Here is a 19,607-nt window from a genome sequence, read left to right as displayed (position 1 = left end):
CCAAACACAGCCACTTACACACACACACCAAACACAGCCACTTACACACACACACCAAACACACACTTAGACACACAGACACCAAACACAGCCACTTAGACACACACACACCAAACACACACTTAGACACACACACCAAACACAGCCACTTAGACGCACACACCAAACACACAGTCACTTAGACACACACCAAGCACACACTCACTTATACACACCAAACACATAGTCACTTATACACACACACCAAACACACACAGCCCCTGACCAACACACCAAACACAGTCACTTATACACAGTCACACACATACCCACCAAACACAGTCACTTATACACACAGTCACACCAAACACATACAGAGCCACACACACTCACATACCAAACACATCAAACACACAGCCACACACACAAACACACCAAACACACCATCAACTGACCAGCACACCAAACACACACACACAGCCACACACACAAACACAACAAATACAGTCACTGACCAACATACCAAACACACACACTCTTATACACACACCAAACACACATAGTCATTGACCAGCACACCAAGCACACATTGACACACCAGACACACACACACGCTTATACACACACACCGAACACACACAGTCATTGACCAACACAACAGACACACACACAGTCACTGACTGATACACAAGGCACACACAGTCTTACACACACTTATACACACACTCGCTATACACACACTCACACCTCCAACTTCCTGTGGATTCTGCCTCTTCTCGGTCAGGAATCTCCCCACCTTTTCCTTCCCAGCCCCTCTGTCTCCCTTAACTCCCAGAACCAGCCACTGGGTTGCTTTCCTGCCCAGAGGTGACTGTCCTCCCTAGGATGTCGCTGGGGTTCCCCTAGTCACACAGCCTCACTATCGCCCTCTTCTCCTCCTGTTTGTTGGTCCTGGCAGGCTCCCCACCACCGGACCCTCCACAGTGTCCTCTCCCCGGGAACAGCTTCTGTCCTGATCCGAGGACAAGACAGGCCACTGTTGTCCTTCCTTGTGTCCCAGAGGAGGAGACCCATGTCAGTGGAGCTCGTGTGGGATTGTGTAGTGTTTGAGCGGCTGTGCTGATTTAAACTAGTAGTTGGAGTCCCCAGGTGGATTTTCTGAAAGATTGGAGGGTCCCTGCCGTAAACACCCTACGGGAGGGGGACGGCCTCAGGTTGGAGCAGCTCCGGTTTGGAATGCCCGGCTCAGGGTCATGGAGCTCTTGGCTGTTGTCTTCACTCCTTAAATTGGTGGCGGTTCCTATGGGAAGTGTTTGGGAACTGTAGCCTGGACTCCTACACTTAAACAACCGTCTTCAGGTGGCATGGATTGTGCTTCCCGGTTGCTTGTCTTTTGGGGATACTTTTGATCCCTTGTTTTGATCACATGTGGAAGGAAACAGTTGCAGGATGGAGAAAGTGTCAGGAAAGCAGGGTAAAGTTTGTGGTGGGATTTCGTCTTAAGTCTGTGTTGTTGACAATACTGTACGTGTTTAACTTTCTCTTTGGTAATTTAGAATATTATAAATACTTCCTTATGCAGTGAAAAATGTGTTTGTGTTCTCATTTTTACGTATGAATTGTAGTGTTTTCAGTTTATTTTAAAAATCTCCCACGGGCATTTGCACTTAAGGCAGCCATTAGGCTGCATGTCAGTTCTACCTGTGTGGTAGGTGTTGCCGTGCTCTGTAGAGAGGGAAACTGAGGCCATGCCCCCAAGAAACCTGGGTTTCTGTGCACCAGTCCCTGTACTCAGTCACCTCTCCCTGCCACACAGTCCTCCTGGGGACCCGCGGCCACAGCTTGGTGCGGGAGCCCAAGGACTCCTAATTCCTCTGCAGGGAGCTGGTTTTCCCTCCAGCTGTTTCAGAGCCTCTGTTTTAGTGGGAGTCAGAGTTCCCGGCCCCAGGACTTTTGCATTGTCTCCTGGAGAAGCTTGGAATGTTCTCAGTCTCCATTTCTTTGTTTGCAAAGGCCATCGGATCAGGGTTGAAGTTTCCTCTGAGCTTTATTTACACAACAAATACTAAGCACTTACTATTACTGGCTGTAGGAACTCACAAAGACATGAGGTGTCACCGGGACCTTCAGAGAGCTTATGGAAGTCGGGTTGACACACATGAAAAAGTACAGGGGTGCAGGGCAGTTTTAATTAATTGCAGAGTGATGCAGAAAACGTCAATATTTCAGATAGGGAAGGATCATTTAAGTCTTGGAAGAGTCAAAGGAGTTAGCAGAGGATGCAGCCTGGGTAAGACCTGCATGAAGAGAGAGATGAAGGGAGCCAGTTCCAAATGGAGGCCTTTGTGGAAGGCGCCAGAAATTACCAGGTAATTAGCTTGCCCAGTGCCACATGGCTAATAAACAGTAGATCCAGAATTTGTACCTAGACAACCAGACTCAGCTCTTAACTGTGAAACTGCACCGCCTCTTCCTATAGTAAACTCGAGTGACAGGGACCAGGGCAGTGTGGCCATCCGAGAGGTCCTCAGAACCCACCTCACGGTCTGTCGTGCCCCAGAGCGTTAGGTGCCGAGGATGTCAGCACGTAACACAGGCAGTTACAGTCCAGCAGGATGAGTCTCCTGGGGAAACTCGCTATGCAGGTGCTTCGAGCGGAGATGTCTGAGGGGGGAGGAAATTCCACAGAGATGTTTCTCTGAGTCGTAAACACTGTGAAGCAGAGTCCAGGAAGGTGGTGGAGCCAGGGGTAGCGCCTGTGGACACACAAACGCTGAAATGGGGGTGTGGAGAAAGCCGGTACCGGCCGTGGCTGAGCTCGGGGCCCCAGGGGTGGCTGGTGAGGAGCGGCAGGAGGGAAGACCTAGTTGTGGACGGCATGGTGAGGTCTAGTAAAATAAAGAAGTTAAGCACTAGCTTTGCATTTGGGAAACAAACAAAACTCGGCGTGATTGGAGTAGAAACCAGATTGCTTGCTACTCTGTCTGGAAGTATAATGGTGTAGCTTCGGGGAAAAGTCTGAGCAGAGGCTGTTTTTAAGAGGAGACTTTAAATATTGGAGAAGGTAGTTTGGACTAGCACACGGGAGCCAGGCTCTTAGGTTCTTAAATAGCTGAGATATTTGGCATAATTTTTCACCCTGTTAAAAGCTTTTGGGAAAAGAGTGACAACTTTAAAGTAGTGTTTTAGAGAAATTCATTCACCAAAAATGTTCAAAATTATTTGGGAGAGGAAGGGAGAGACTGGAAGGAGGAGGCAGGAATAAATATTGAGGTGATCAGCACCTAACTTAGGTTGTTCAGGATGAGGGTAGAAAAGAGACAAATGGGAAAGATGTTGTGTGAGAAGACGAACAGATTTGTGACTGAGAAAAGCTAGGATGTAATGGGGTAGGTAAGAGACAGCATGGACCCCAATGGCTTAGGCAAGCAATTCAAGAAAAGTGAATATTTTTTTCAGATGGGGGAGAAAGATAACTACTGTGATTTTAAAGGAAGGGGTGTGTTTTTATGTATTTATGTGTATATGACCCTGTGCATATGTGTGCATTGTTTTTAGACCCGTTAAATTTATTTGCATCAGAGACAGAATGTTCAAGACGATGATACAGAACCGGGATTTAAAAAAAGGTCCCAGTCAGAATTGTTGGAATTATTTTGTTTGCAGGTCATAGTTTTTTACAATAATAATAGATACCAAATATTTTTGGGCTCACGCACAGCCAGGAGATAAAACCTACCAGAGAGCTGAGTAAAGGAGAGAAAGGAAAGAATTCAACCACATGATGTGATTACACAGAAACCTGGAAATTCGGGAAGCAGAGGCGGTCAGCCCTGAAACGCTGCAGGAGCACTTGGCTAGTGTCTTAGGGCTACAGCTGCTTTCTCAGTGTGTGTGTAGTGTACCTGAGGGAGACTTCTTCAGAATCGCGTTAGCTAATTGTTCTGAGTAACAGGCTGCATCTGTTCAAATGTGGTCATGGTGAATCTGTCACTTGCTAAAATCTGAGTAATCTGCCTCCACATTAACATTTCCCGCTGACTCGCGCCAGCCAGTCGTGCCCTTTGCCCTAAGGTGCATCGGCTTCATCAGTAGTCTGAAGGGTGCGTTTGGTGTTGGTCCTCAGTCTGGTTTTCACCTCCTGCCGTGCGTGTTCCCCACCCCACGCCCCTGACCTAGAGGGAGCTCGGCCCAGCTCCAGGTTGCAGGCTGGCAGCATCTTCACCTGACAGAGTCGGAGGCGAGGCACAGCTCACGTGGGTGCTGTTTTCTATCTAGAAAACCTTGACTCTCATTTCAGAACCAGGCTCTCAGGGGCCCTGAGCTGGGTGTTCCCTGCATCTGTAGTGCCCCGTGCAATCCTACCCTCTAAACTTCGAACTTCTTAAGGGGAAGAACTGTTCATTTGGCTTCAGCTATAGTATTTGTAAAAGTCCTTCTCTTAACTGTAAGGTCCTTTGCATACTCTTATCTCCTGCCAGAACTCCTACAGTTCTGCTTTTGCATTTAGGCCCATGATGACCTGGAGTGTATGTATCTGGAATGAAGTAGGGCTCTTTATTTTTATTTTTTTGCTTGTGGAGTCTGTTGTCCCAATACTATTTGTTGAATAGTCCTTTATTTCCCCAGTGATAGGACATGCTTTTTTAAAAATCAGATATTCTTATATACACAGTGGGATAGGTTTACAATTGTGCGTACGCAAAACACAGTTTATTCTTGCTTTATTATTAATTATTGTATTATTTTCCATAGGAACAACTGTAAACCTACTTTTCCCCACCCATATACTTGGGTCTGTGTGGGAGGAAGACACTTTCCTTTACTCTTACGTGAAGGAGTGAGAAACCTCACACGAGAGGCTCGGGGACAGAGGGGAGATGGGGTGTGCGTGACGTTCGAGCAGAGGGTCACCTCGGGGCTTCGGGGAGGACGGTCACTGCAGGACCGTAAGAAGAGCAGATGTTCTGTAGCTTGTCCTGCCCTGTACATAGGTCATAAAAATGTATTTCTGGTAATAACTCTAATTATGGGCAAGGCCCCAAATTTAAATTCTTTAGGGGAGAGTTAAAAGTTTTTCGTGACCCTGCAGCATCTTGATTGCACTTTGCCCAAAATGATTCACACCCCAGAGTGGCACATTGCGGGAGGCCTGCTCTGAGCCCTACGTCTGTTTCTGGACTTTCCATTTTATACCGTTGATGGGATTGTCTTACGTCTCTGCCAACGCCATGTTTTAATTACTATAATTTTACAGTATGTCTTAATAGATGGTACGTCTACTCATCAAAACAGTGTTTATTCTTTCTGAAAATTGATCTTTGGTGGTTCTCTGATATTTTATATGAAACCTTAAATCGGTTTGTGAAACTCCAAGACCACTTTGCAGTTGGATTAAGGTTGTATTGCATTAAGATACTGACTTGTGAAGAGCTGGTGTCTCTACTCTGTATTTTTTTCACTCCATGATATTTAGGTCTTATTAAGGAAACGTTTAGTAAGGTTTTATGCTGTTCTCCATAAAGTTGTGCATAGTCTGATTAGTTTTTTCCTAGATGTATTGTAGTTTTTGATGCTGCTGTGAGTGGGAATTTTTGTGTTTTCTGATTGCTCGTTGCTGGTGTGTAGGAGAGCTGTAGTTTTTTATAACCTTTTATTCAGTTATTATGTTAAACTTGCAATAATCCTAATACTTGGGCATTAGAGTCTCATTCTTTTTCTTGATAGGTGATCACATCATCTACAAGTTTTTCTTTTTCCATTTTTATCTTATTTATATGCTTATTATATTTTTGATTAAACCCCCAGAACTGTGTTGAATGGGTAATGACTCCAAGTGTCTCTCTTGAATCCTGACTTTAAAAGAAATGCTCTGATTCGTATCTTTAAATAGGATATTTACTGTAGGTTTCTGAGCAGCAATGAAGACAACAATGGTACCGTTTATTGAGTGTGTACTATGAGCCAGATGGAGTCTAAGCACTTTATGCTGAAGCCCGCCCACCTCAGAATGGGACCCTCTTTGGAAATGGGGCTGTTGCAGGTGTAATTAGTTCAGATGGTTGGTTCTCTGCTATATTCCTAGCATCTGGAATCATACCCAGCATAGAAAGCACCTAGTATCTTTGTTGCATGGATAAATTTACTTCCCTGTTGTGAGCAGGTGCATGATAAATTGGTGTATAAATACACTGTAATTTGACCAGTCCCAAGGTTTTGCATGGACGTAGCTCCCGTTTCTCTTGGAAAGTACCTGGAGTGGACTAGCTCGCTCCGTGGTATTTGCAGTGTTCAGCCACGGCCTTCTTTGGTGACGTGTCTGTTCAGGTAGTTTACTCACTTTTTAATTAGGTTTGTTTTCTCATGTTTTTATAGTTTTAAAAATATATTCTGGAACAGGTCTTTATTAGGAAATTGATTTGTAAGTATTTTCTCCCAGTCTGTGGCTCGTCTTTTATTCTTTTACTGATGTTCTCAGAGAAGCTTTCGTCTCAGTGGAGTCAAACGTACCAGTTAGTGTTGTATCTGAAAAATCTTTGCCTAACCCAGATTCTCAAAGGTTTTCTCCTGGGTCTTCTCGTTAGAAGTTTTAGGTGTTACATTTAGTCCTATGAGCTGTGTCAAGTTAGTCTTCATAAATAAAGTTGTTGGAACTTGGCCTTGCCCATTTGTTGACTTTTGTCTATGGCTGTGTTAGCAACCAGAGCTGACTGGTTGCAAGAGAGTGTGAGGCCCACAAAGCCTAAATTATTTATGATCTGGCCCTTCACAAGAAATGTTTGCCAGCTTATTTAGAAGGTGCCGAGTCTATTGAGAAAAAAATGGGAAGGGGGGATAAGCTATACAGGGTGGTCGGGGAGACCTGGATGAGAAGGTGGGTTTGAACAAGGGCTACAGGAATTAATCTTTATTGACTTCGAAAGTGTCCAAATATGTGAAGAAAGCAAGTTACAGAACATTATTGTGATCCCACTTTTATAAAATAAGAAAGTATATGTTTGTACAATAGAAAGTTATAGTGTATGCGTAGAACATTTTACAAGGTACGTGCACTCCTATGCTCAGCGCAGCATTGTTTACAATAGCCAAGATATGGAAGCACTTAGATGTCCATCAGTAACGAATAGTTGAAGATGTGGTACATACATGGGGTGGAGTATTACTCAGCAGTGAAAAAGAATGAAAGCTTGCCATTTGTGACAACATGGATGGACTTAGCAGGTAATATGCTTAGTGAAGTAAGCCAGACAGAGGCCGTATAATTTCACTCACATGTGGACTATAAAAAATAAGTGAATAAACAAGAGAGAAACAGACTCGTAGCCACAGAGAACAAGCTGACGGTTGCCAGGGGGAGGTAGGGGAGGGTGGGGTTTTTTAAAGTTGTTTGGTGTTTGTTTTTCAGGCTAAAATAATTGTAGAACTAAACATGCAGAACTGAAAAATAAAAAGAAAGGAAATTTTGCATGATTATCCATGAAATTATTCAGTTGTTATCTTGGTGGGATTATAGAGGACTTTCACATGACATTTCTCAATTTCTGTGTACTTGAAAATTTAAAAATAATTATGCATTACCTTTGCATTTTAAAAATATTGTTATAAATTTAATTTCTTGTATGTTACTAAGTTATATCAAAGGCTTAATATGTCTGAGGCAAGAATGGAGGACTGGACTCCTTGCCTGAGTTTGAAGTTAACTTATTCCATTTCAGAGAGGACCCGCCTCTTGCTTCAGCTAGAACCTAACCTAGTACCGAGCAGATCTTAAAATCGGTGTTCCCGCCGTGCAGTAAGTAGTGTGGCAGCTGGGGACAGCCTTCGGTGACTGCTCGGGAAGGCAGAGGCATGACTCCGTGAAGGATTTGTTGTAACTGCTTTTGTCAGGTTTCAACAAAAAGTCCCTTTCACGCTTCTGTGACATCACTGGGACATCAGGGGAGTTGGGATGAGGCCTGGTGCAGGGCGTGCGTATTCCGGGTGTGTGTCAAAACCACGGCAGGATGTTCGCTTTCATGGAATCGTTTTCCCCGAAGCTCACAAGATGCCTGAAGTTAGGTCCTTCCGAGGACGGAGGCCCAGCAGGCGGGGACGGAGGGGTGCGGCCTGGAAAGTGGGGCCGCCAGGGACTCATCCCTGTCATTCCAAACCCGTGGGCTGGCGAGCGTCAGGAGCGAACCGCACGGTGACCTGTGGTTTGGGTGACGGCAGTATGTCAGCGTAGGCCCGCCCTCGGTAAAGTGGGTCGCTGGCGAGGGACGTTGGCGATGGCTGCTGTGCGGCTGGGGGCAGCGGGCGGGTGGGACATCTCCGTGCTTCAGCTTTGCTGTAGACCCGCTGCTCTAAGAAATGAACTGTTTAAAATAATAAAGGCACCCCGGCCTGTCCACCCGCTTCTCGGGGTGTTAGGAATTTCAAGCGGAAGAGTCTACGGGGAAGCCCTTGCGCGATGCCGGGTGGTGCAGGCGTCAGGTGCGCGCAGTCGCAGCGCGCTGGGCGGCGGGCAGAGCGGGGCGTTGTGCGGGGACCCGGCAAACGCTGTGCGGGTGGGTGCGGGCGTCCGCTTGCTGCGCGGCACGCCGCCGCCAGGACGCTCCCACAGGGACGCCGCCGCCGGGACGCCGCCGCCGGGACGCTCCCACAGTGACGCCGCCGGGACGCCGCCGCCGGGACGCTCCCACAGTGACGCCGCCGGGACGCTCCCACAGTGACGCCGCCGCCGGGACGCTCCCACAGTGACGCCGCCGGGACGCCGCCGCCGGGACGCTCCCACAGTGACGCCGCCGCCGGGACGCTCCCACAGTGACGCCGCCGCCGGGACGCTCCCACAGGGACGCCGCCGGGACGCTCCCACAGGGACGCCGCCGCCGGGACGCTCCCACAGGGACGCCGCCGCCGGGACGCTCCCACAGGGACGCCGCCGCCGGGACGCTCCCACAGGGACGCCGCCGCCGGGACGCTCCCCGTCCGCCCCGCCCAGCTTGTCCGTTCAGCGGACCGCGCGGTGCCCTCCGTGGGGCGCCCGCAGCCCCCCTTTTGCGGCCGCAGGAGCCCTGTTCCCGCAGGGAGACGCCTGTGCTCAGCCCGCTGCCGGCTCAGGGGACGCCCCAGTGTCGCTCCTGCTCTTCATCCCGTCCTTGGGTGGCGTTAAAAAGGGGGAAAACGGGAAAAACTAGACAAACACAATCAACAGGTAAAAATAACTTACTAAAGGCAAAACTATTAAATATTTGTCAGTAGTAACTCCACTGTTTTGGCTCCCACTTGAGAAAACCCATGGACCTGAAAGTGGGTGCACACGCACACCTCGGGGTAACCTCGGATCTCGTCTCCTTGAAGTGCGTCGCTCGTGAGCCGTGACCTGAGCGGTGGAGGCGGTGAGGCGCCCGAGCGGCGTCCAGCTGTCGGCCCGGCCTGGTCAGACCCGCGCAGCCCAGGGCAGACCCGCAGAGCCCAGGGCAGACCCGCGCAGCCCAGGGCAGACCCGCGCAGCCCAGGGCAGACCCGCGCAGCCCAGGGCAGACCCGCGCAGCCCAGGGCAGACCCGCGCAGCCCAGGGCAGACCCGCAGAGCCCAGGGCAGACCCGCAGAGCCCAGGGCAGACCCGCGCAGCCCAGGGCAGACCCGCGCAGCCCAGGGCAGACCCGCGCAGCCCAGGGCAGACCCGCGCAGCCCAGGGCAGACCCGCGCAGCCCAGGGCAGACCCGCGCAGCCCAGGGCAGACCCGCGCAGCCCAGGGCAGACCCGCGCAGCCCAGGGCAGACCCGCGCAGCCCAGGGCAGACCCGCGCAGCCCAGGGCAGACCCGCAGAGCCCAGGGCAGACCCGCGCAGCTGCCCGGCAGGACCTCCCCGGGTCCGTGGTGGGCGCCAGGCTTCCGCTTCCCGGAGGCCGCCGAGGTCCCATGCAGGTCTCGGACAGTCCGTGTCTGCAGCACGTGGTTGTAACATACCCAGGGCATCTGCGGGGGAGGAGAGAGCAGAGTGCTCTTCGTGGATCTTAAATGGAGTCGTTACTGTCAGCAGAGTAAGAGGAGAAAGTAAGCAGAGTACTGTCGGTTTTGTCAGTTTTAAAGCAGGTCCGGAAACGCAGTTGAGCACGTCGCGTCTCAGGACATCTTAGGTGGTGCTGCCGTGTCTGCGTCTGTTAGGTGTGGACTGTGAAACCAAGTTTATTCGTAGACGTTCCTTCGTTTCGTCACGTCTCAGCGACAGTTCTTTGGCAGTTAGAAAGCATGTCGCTCCTCAGGCGCCTGTAATGCTTTGAGGCAGTCGTGGCACCTCCGTGGGGCTCATTTCCGAGCTTTGCTGTGAGGACGTGGGGCCCAGTAGGGAGGCCGCCGCCTTCAGGGTGTAGGGAGCCCTGCCTGCCGTGGGGACACGTGTGGCCGGCCGCGGTTGGACGGCAGGACGCCCTTCCCTCCGGGCGCTCACCTCCTCTGTTGTTTCCATGGGCTGCTGTGCGCGTGGAGGGTTTTCTAGTGCGGGACCATTTGCGTTGGGAAGTAAGGGAGGAGTCGGTGCAGGGAAACGGCTCCTGGTTCTTTTGTGCCTTTGCCTGCGACAGTCCAAACCGTTCTCACCCAGTAATTCTGTGACAGAGGGGCTGTGACGGGGTGGGGTACAGAAAGGCGGACGGTACCCCCGGCCCATCAGCGTGGACTGTGCAGCCTTCATCAAGAAGCTTATAGTTTTATTTGGGAGAGAAAGTTTACACATTATTTTTTAATCTAATTTTTTTTTTTAGACTAGGCACTAGTGTCACATGGTGTAACAGTGGGAAGGCGGGGGTGTGCGGAAGGTCGTGAATAGCCTTGGGCGGTTGCTCCTGTCTGTAGGTAAACTCGAGAAGGCCAACCGTTAGGGTAATCGACGGTGCTAAACTGGCACCTTGTCTGGGAGGTTCTGTTTTCAGTCGGGGTCTGGTTGAGAGCCGTGCAGTCGCAGCTGTAACCTTCCCGTTCCTTGGGCGGGCCGGCAGTTTGCGCCGGCGCCTGGGCACGAGGGCCCTGCGGCGGCCCCTCCGTACTCTCCTCACTTCAGCTTCAGTGTTTGCCTGTCCTGGCGGCGAGGGTGTGTGTCTGTTCACTGTTTTTACTAAGTACAACTTTCACATCCACAAATCACAAGTGACAGCTCATTGAACTTTTACCACCGTCGGATCCGGATGCAGAACCTGCCCAGCACCCCGAATGCCCCCCGTCCCCTCCCCGCCCCCAGAAGGCACCTCTGTTCTGACCTCCAGCCTCAGCTTGTTCGCTGGCCTGGAGCTCTGTGCAGGGCTTGTGTAGAGCGTGCTCTGCTCTTCCGCGTCCCTGCCGTCCTTGCTGTGTGTGAGGCTCAGCCCTGGTGGTGCAGGCGCCTGGGACCCGTTCCCATCGCAGTGAGTCAGGATCAGGTCGGCACAACCTGCCAGTCGATTTGTGTGACTGAGGATTTTGGTCGCATCTGTTGTCAGCTTTTATGAGTAAAACTCCCGTGAACTTCCTTGCACAGCCCTATTGGAGGAGTTGCACACTCGCTCTTCTGGCTGTACCCTTGTCAGGTCAGGTTTGTTTGTTTTTAATTGAGGACTGATTTATAAACAGTGAAGTTCACCAACTCTCAGCACAGAATTTGTTAGTAAACAGTTTCCTGTGGGTCTCCTGCATTTGTTATGAACAAAAGCCCTAATTCCGTTTTCCTGGAGTCTTTTCAGGGATGTTGGAGAACAGGAGTGGCGTCTCCATCGAGCGAGGGGCAGGTCTGCTCGCAGCCCCGCAGCGAGAGCGCCGTCTTCCCGCAGACGGGGTCGCACACTTCCTGCCGATTTAGAGCCGTGTTTCCTAAGCTTCCTCTCCGTCTCCTGTAACCAGCCCACTGCCGCCCACTGCCGCACACGTGCCACCTGACTGCACGGGCGTGGGAACCGGGCGCAGGCTGCTGACTGCGCTCCTGCTTGAGCAGTTGAGTCTCCTGTCTCCTCAGCGTCCGTGACCCTGGCGCTGACGTGTTAGCTGCAGGCAGGGCGGAATCTCGGAGCCTGCACGGCCTGGACACGGGTCAGTGGGTTTAGACAAATGTAGAGTCTTGTCAGCACCCCAGGCAGGTCATAGAGCACTTCTCTCACCCCAGAGTCCTTTGTGCCCCTTTACGTTTATTCCCCTCCCGCCCCAGCCAGACCCTGTCTGCTTCCTGTCCCCGCGGTTCTGCCACTTGGTGAGTTTCCTGTAAGTAAATCACACAGATGTGTGCAGCCTGTGTCTGGCTCCTTCCACTCAGCGCAGGGCCTTTGACTCATCGGTGCTGCTGATTCTGCCACAAGCTTGTTCCCTTTTGCTGATGAGGGTTTCCCGTTGGAGCGAGTGTTCATTCGCCAGTGGTGGGTACGTGGGTTGTTTCCAGTTTGGGACTCGAATGGATAAAGCTGCTGTGAACATTTAAGTCTTGCGAGGACGTGTGTTTTCACTCCTCTTGGGCACAGTCTTAGGAGTGGAAATGCTGAGTCTTAAGTTGTGCTTCTAACGTGGTAAAGAGCTGTTTTTGCTAAGCTGTTCCCCGGAGCGTTGGCGTCACCGCGCACTCTGCGTGGTGCTGAGAGTGTGTGTCTTCCTCTGCGTGTGAGGTTGAAAGTATCATGTCATGTTTGAGTTGCTTGCATTTCCTTTTCTGTGAAGAGCCTATTTTTCTACTGGCTGTTGGAATTTTTTAGTGATTTGTAGGCATTTTTCATGTATCCGTATGTTGTTGGTCATGCTGTGAATTACAGTGTTTTCCATTGTGTCAGGTACCTTCTGAGGTTGTTTACGTGGGGTTTGCCGTGCAGACACTCGCCCCTCTGCAGTGTTCCATCTCGGAGTGTTTACTAATAAAGAAAAGGGTTCTTTTCATTCACCTTAAAGAATAAATCATGTTTTCCAGCTGTGTCTTACGTAGTCATAACTTCAGTGGGAAAAAACAAAATGCTCTTAAGACTTCCATTTGTTTTCTGCGCACACATAAGAATTCACCACCTTTTAGAAAACAGCTACACCCTGGACACAGAAGACTTTAGACTTTGTCTTAACTTATGTGCAGAAAAGTGTTAATAATGCTGCGTGTCTCTTACAGAAACCCCGTGCGAGATGTCACTGCAGGCGTGGGCAGTGCAGGCCTTGCTGCTGCTACTCAGCGCGGGATCCCTAGGTAAGGCTGGAACTCCCCCCCCCGCCCCCCCCAGCCCGCACGTTTATATGATGCAATTACATCCCTGTGCCTGCATGTTTGTTCTTCCTGGTCGTTATTAAGACAGTAATGTCTTACATGGTTTTAAGAAGTGAAAATCACACTTGATAAGTTATAATTGGTGTAATCTGAGTTGAAACACTCAGTAATTACAAATATTGTTTAGCTATAGTAACAATAACTGTAAGGTGGGGAGGGAAAATTAAAAAAACACTATATCTTTATTGATTTCAGAGAGAGGAAGGGAGAGGGAGAGAGAGAGAAACATCAGTGATGAGAGAGTCATTGATCAGCTGCCTCCTGCACACCCCTTACTGGGGATCAAGCCCACAACCTGGCCTGTGCCCTGATCGGGAATCAAACTGGGATCTCCTGGATCCAAGGTAGATGCTGAACCACTGAGCCACGCCTGGCCGGGCAAGGGGCAGGAAAAATTTTTTAAATGAACTGGGAGGAAATCTGTACCTTTCAGCACTTTTTGCTCCTTGTGACCACAGGTCACTAAGCGGCCGTGTGCTTGTGGCACTGGAAGGGTCACATGGAGCAGAGCCACCCCCATGTCCACAGTGAGGCCAGTACAGGAGTTAAGAATAAGTGCTTAGGAACAGTTAACATTTGGTATAACTATGCTGCCCAGGAGTGTAATCACGGAACTTGCCTCATGGAACCTAGTGTAGAACAAAAGCAAACGTCTGTGAAAGATTAGGGGGAGCCACACAGGTCCTTCTCCACAGACTGGGAATCACTGCTTTAAACTAACCCCTCAACTCTAGGGATAACGCCCTCAGCTCCGGGACTAACGCCCTCAGCTCCGGGACTGACCCCCTCAGCTCCGGGACTGACCCCCTCAACTCCGGGACTGACTCCCTCAGCCCCGGGACTGACGCCCTCAGCCCCGGGACTGACGCCCTCAGCCCGGGGACTGACGCCCTCAGCCCCGGGACTGGCCCCCTCAGCCCCGGGACTGGCCCCCTCAGCTCCGGGACTGACGCCCTCAGCTCCGGGACTGACGCCCTCAGCTCCGGGACTGACCCCCTCAGCTCCGGGACTGACCCCCTCAACTCCGGGACTGACTCCCTCAGCCCCGGGACTGACGCCCTCAGCCCCGGGACTGACCCCCTCAGCTCCGGGACTGACGCCCTCAGCTCCGGGACTGACCCCCTCAGCTCCGGGACTGACGCCCTCAGCTCCGGGACTGACGCCCTCAGCTCCGGGACTGACGCCCTCAGCTCCGGGACTGACCCCCTCAGCTCCGGGACTGACCCCCTCAGCTCCGGGACTGACCCCCTCAGCTCTAGGAACACCACTTCCTTCTGAGCACAAGCTTGTGTTGAAAATTTTTCTTATTTAGAAAGTCCTTTCTTATTCTTTTATTATTATTGATTGTCATCTAAGGATACATTTATTAATTTGAGGAGAGAGAGGAGAAATGCCGATCGGTTGCCTCCCTTGCATGCCCTGACCGGGGACTGAGCCCACGCCCTCGGTATGTGCCTCGACCAGGAATTGATCCCACCACTCTGATGATGCTCCAGCCAACCACCTGAGACCCGGCCAGGGCTCCTTACTCTGCACCCACATTTTCCTCCCTGTAACTTTTTGAATTCACCCCAGTTCTAGAGAAGACCCGCTGTCTCCTCCTGCTGCTCACCTCCGCAGGGACTGAGGGCTGCTTTCATGAGTCTCTGAGCCCCTGTCCCCAAACTACGCCTCCCCGGGATCCCAGCCCTTCCCTGTTGCCCGCGCCTGCAGCCCCGGGCACACTCCTCACCCTGCCGGTTCTCTCGGAGCCACACACACTGTCCCACCTCTCCCACCTGCCAGCTGTAAGACTGGCTGTCCCTTAACCTGTGCCTCAGTGTCTTGGTCTGTAAGACGGGATAGTAATGGTCCCTACCTCCTCGGGTGATTGTGAGAGTTACATGAGTTAATATGCAGAAGGCATTTGGGCAGTGTCTGGCCCACAATAAGCATTGTAAAAGGAAGGTAATTAGATGTTTTTTATTCAGTTTTGAATGAAATGCGCTTAGGAAAAAAATAAATATAAGAACTAACATCATCCAAGTAGAGTGACGTTATTACTTTGATGAGAACATTGTTTTTATTAAAGCAATGTGGAGTTTTCCAGCTAAGATGCACTGTAGTTTCATGTTAAGCTGCGGGTTGGAAAATTCTCACGTTTTTATATAATTTACTTTTAAATCATTTCTCCATCGCCCTCTTATTTATTTCTCATCAACCTAAACAGGAGACACTTCTCTTTGCACAGTCCACCTTATTAGCCGTAGCCTGTCATTTACTCTTTCAGCATAATTTGAATCCTAACGTTGTCGTCCGAAGTGTTAGCACTTAGCCTTGTCCTTAACTAACCTGATGACTGTGTGTGTCTCTCTCACTTTCTGTTTTCTCCCAAGTTGTTGATTAAAATGCTGGTGCCTCACCAATTACTCCAAAACCTCGTGTCTTAAAGTGACAGTAATTACGATTTTTCAGGTTCGTGTGGGTGGGTCAGGAGCACAGCCAGGCACAGCCAGGCTGGCTCACTGTTGCGCCATGATTTCTGGGGCCTCGTCTGGAATTTTCAGAGATTGGGGCTGGGATCATGAAAAGGCTCATTCACTTACACATCTGACGCCGGTGCTGGCTGTCAGCGGAGGGCTTTGCCAGGGCTGCTGGCCAGAGCACCACACGTGGCCTGTCCACGTGGCCACAGCATCCTTAGAGCATCTGGCTGGGTTCCACGGGGCAAGTGTCCCAAGAGAAAGCAGTGCTGGGTCAGAAGCTGTATTCCTTAGGGACCTGGCCCCGAAGCCACATGGCTCAGTCCATGGGCTGGGCAGACAAGCACCACCCAGACCCAAGGGGGAGGAGAGGACGGACCCACTCCTGCGGAAGGAGGGCCAGCGCATTGCAGGGAGACCAGGGCTGAGGGCATTGCGCCCGCAGGCCCTGCTCAGGCCCCTCGATGACTTTTCCTTAGTCAGCATTTTTATATACGAGTCATCAACCAATTAAAAACTTATTTGTTTGATTCAACAGCCAAATGTCAGCAGTTTCATAAGGTTCATTCTGATATTCGTTACAGCATCTTCCAGTCCACATCTCATCTTGTCCACATGAATGCCCAACTAATCTTATCAAAGACCTTTTTAAATAAAATCTCTACAGTTTAATCTCAAGTAGCCTGGTAGGCCTATGAAACTGGGACTAATTTGGAATGAGACAGTTCTAATGAGCCTGAGTTTCTCTGAAAACTTGAGCATTTTCCCGTTTCTAGTATTCCTCTTACTCCATGTGGTTAAAATAATTCGCACTGACTCTCTGGGGATACCTCTTGTTCTTTTAATACTCTAAATTATGGTTCATATTTGCTATTTCCTTTACTTACTTTACAGAAAGTGAAATGGGAATGATTCGACCAGGGGATGAAGCGTGGTCTAGGGCTGTAAGGACTGGCCCAGTGTCACAGGGTGACTTGCTAGTGCCACAGGTGAAGTTCCACTCGACTGGAAACTGCGAGTGATGTGTGCACTGGGGCTTACAGTAGGCATGTGGGAAGGACGGGAAGGCCATGTAAACTAGCCCCCTTGCTGTTTCAAAACAAATACAAGCTACAACTCCGGCCCTGTGGGCTTTGTGAGAGGCTCTGGATTCTGTTTGGGTTACAGGTTTGACTACAGAAACTGTAGTCCTTCCTGCTGACTTCGAGAGATACCAGTAAGAAGGTACTTTGTTTAGCTTTTTAAGTGGTTGAGTCCTCTGGGCTGTGTAGCTTGGGGCAGGTTGGGATTTGGGAGAGTGACTGATGACTGAGGCCGACTCTCTGAAAGTATCAGCTTTCTTTCTAAGTTAAAGGGTTGAAGTCAGTGATCCCCAGCGTTCTTCTCAGATCCATATTTCTGTCATCCTGTGCCTCTTTAACTGCTAGAACTGTCGCTCGGAAGGGACCCTTCTCCTCTGTAGGGACCAGATTCTCTGTAGAGGAGTTGTGGCGATGGGCCTCCACTTATTGGCGGCCTGTTGAATACCAGGCACCTAGTAGATGCCTCATGTAAATAATGCCTAATCTCAGAACTCTGAGGTAAGCATTATTAGCTTCTATTTCACAGTGAGGTTCGCTAGGGAAGCTGCCTTAAAATCATGATAGGGAGGCGAGAGAAAGAACAGAATCATGCTAATGAGGGGGGATTTTGTCTTGATGGGAACAGGCAGCTGTTAAATAATTCAAAACAGGGAAGCGGCATCATCCCTCTCACAGAGTGGCCCCAGCAGCAGCGTGAGGGGCCGACTGGCCGAGTCAGGTCGCAGGAGCCTGCGTGTCCGCAGTCAGGACGGGCATGAGGCTGCTGCTCACATTGAGACTCAACCTGCCGCACTCGGTTGGTCGAGGTTGGAGGAGGCCCGTGGAGATGCTGTTGGTGACGACGGGGCGTCACCCGGGTGGCTGGACGGGAATGGTGCTGTTAGCAGAGGTAGGGAAGCAGTAAGTTTGGAAGGGTCTGTGATGCATATGGTTTTAAAAGTGTTCACTTTAAAGTACCTGTGGCATGATTCGGTAGGTAGGCTCGGGAGCTGCTGAGAACATGGGAAGTTGGAGCTGGAGATGGGGGTTAGATGTCACCCGGGTGGGGTAGGTAGCAGTTAAAGCATGTGGTTCCGTTCTGTCTTTATACAGTCAGATCCTTTGTTTTTCCATCTGGGACCTCATCCCATGCACTTACTGTTAAAGCTAACATATTTCACCATCTTGTTCTGTTCTCTCTGTTTAGTTGCTTCCTTGCTGTTGCTGCCTCTGTCTGCGTTCTGATGTGGGAATGATGTTCCCATCCCTGTGCCCCACTCGCACCCCCAGCAGCGTTCAGGACGGAGGGGCAGAGGCTGCCGCCGCCTGGCTCAGGAGGGTTTGCTTTAGACCCGGCTCTGAGTGGGGGACGGGGTCAGTGGGGTCGAGCAAGTGTGGGTCCTGCAGAGGCACCTCGTTTCCTGAGGCAGAGTTAGCAGAGTGTGGAAAGGACTGGAGCTTGCAGAGGTTCTTCTGTTATCCAGTTCTACCTTCCTTGTAATTTGTATATTTCTTTACAAACGTTGGCATTAAATTCTGACCATATTAATTTTCACTGTATGTTTCTTCCTCTCTGTGTCATTAGAGATATTTAGTGAAGACTGGGGGGCTGCCCAGATCCAAAATACAACTTTGTCCCAGTAAAGTCAGTCCATTTTCACATGTCCTGTTACTGCTCTTTTCAGGTGAACTTCTGGATCCTTGTGGTTACATTGACCCCGAGTCTCCGGTTGTACAGCTCGGTTCCAATTTCACTGCGGTCTGTGTGCTAACGGAGAAATGCGTGGATTACTTCCACGTCGATGCCGACTACATCTTCTGGAAGACAAGCCATGCCACGGTGCCTCCCGAGCAGTACACCGTCATAAACAGAACAGCGTCCAGCGTCACACTCACAAACGTGTCCTCGCTGAGCATGCAGCTCACCTGCAACGTCCGCACCTTCGGGCAGATCGATCAGAATGTCTATGGCATCAGAATCGTCTCAGGCTGTAAGTTTGTTCGCGTCTAATTCAGACTTTGCCATGGCTGTTGAGTTACATTTTTAATGCTGTGTGTTAGTCTCTATGAAATCCAGTCACTTGTTGCGTCAGTGACTTCAGGACATGTTTGTTTTATAAATGGGCTTAGAAGTGGAACTGTAGTTTCATTACTGACATGTAGAAAAACCCCAAAAAACTAACAAGGAACACAAGTGTTATATTTTCTCTGAAAGCCAAGGATCTGTCATTTTTCTAGAAAAATCTTTTCACATGAGACCTCTCCCCAAAAAGAGTTGTTGAATTGAAATCTGTAAATTTGTTCATAGTAATTTCAGTAACCCTCAGTCACTAAGAAAATGCACAATAAGCGGCCTCCTACAGGGGGCAAGTAAATGCTGGAGAAAGTCCTTTGGTGTCAGAGTAAATAAGCAGCAGGACCCCAGAGTAGGTCATCCAGCCTCTGGCTCCCCCAGACTGTGACGTTGCCATGTACCCCGCTTCCGGCAGAGTTCGGGAAGCCAGCAGGAAGAGAAATATAAATGAGTCATTTTTGCTTCCTTTAGTTTCCTCTTACTAATATGCAAATATTACTTTTTAAAATACACTTAATGGAGAAATCAGTTGATACTGTTACCTAGTTATAAATGAAAGCTGGTTATATGTAGAAAATTAATTTGAAGCATACTAATTAATGATACTTAGAAATACCATTACTTCTTTCTGGAAAGAGGTCTGGGTTTAAATAGGAAAGAAATAAATTTTTAGGCACCAGTCTTTCCTTATGTCCATACTTTTGCTGGGCTTTTTTCTATCTAGTTTAGGTCGTAGATTTCATGGGTAGTCTATACGTTGCATGTCATAAAGCTTTTTGACAGTTGCTGAT

General features: G+C 50.0%; 1 protein-coding gene across 3 annotated transcripts in view; it reads left to right on the top strand.

The window, feature by feature from the left end:
- The window catches only part of IL6ST (interleukin 6 cytokine family signal transducer), a 42,933-nt gene that overhangs the window by 672 nt on the left and 22,654 nt on the right, over nt 1–19,607 (top strand). For 2 of the 3 annotated variants that reach the window (XM_081131807.1, XM_081131805.1), the window contains exons 2-3: nt 13,067–13,141; nt 18,428–18,733. In XM_081131807.1, coding sequence (XP_080987933.1) covers nt 13,081–13,141; nt 18,428–18,733 — 367 coding nt within the window. In that variant the 5' untranslated portion in view covers nt 13,067–13,080. Of the gene's footprint in view, nt 1–13,066; nt 13,142–18,427; nt 18,734–19,607 lie in introns of those variants that run through there. The other variant, XM_081131806.1, reaches the window with a different exon arrangement.

The sequence above is a fragment of the Miniopterus schreibersii genome (assembly GCF_964146895.1).
Source record: "Miniopterus schreibersii genome assembly, chromosome: 3".
Classification (NCBI taxonomy): Eukaryota; Metazoa; Chordata; class Mammalia; order Chiroptera; family Miniopteridae; genus Miniopterus; species Miniopterus schreibersii.
Note: the sequence above shows the minus strand (reverse complement) of the source record. Positions and strands in the feature narration are given on the sequence as shown.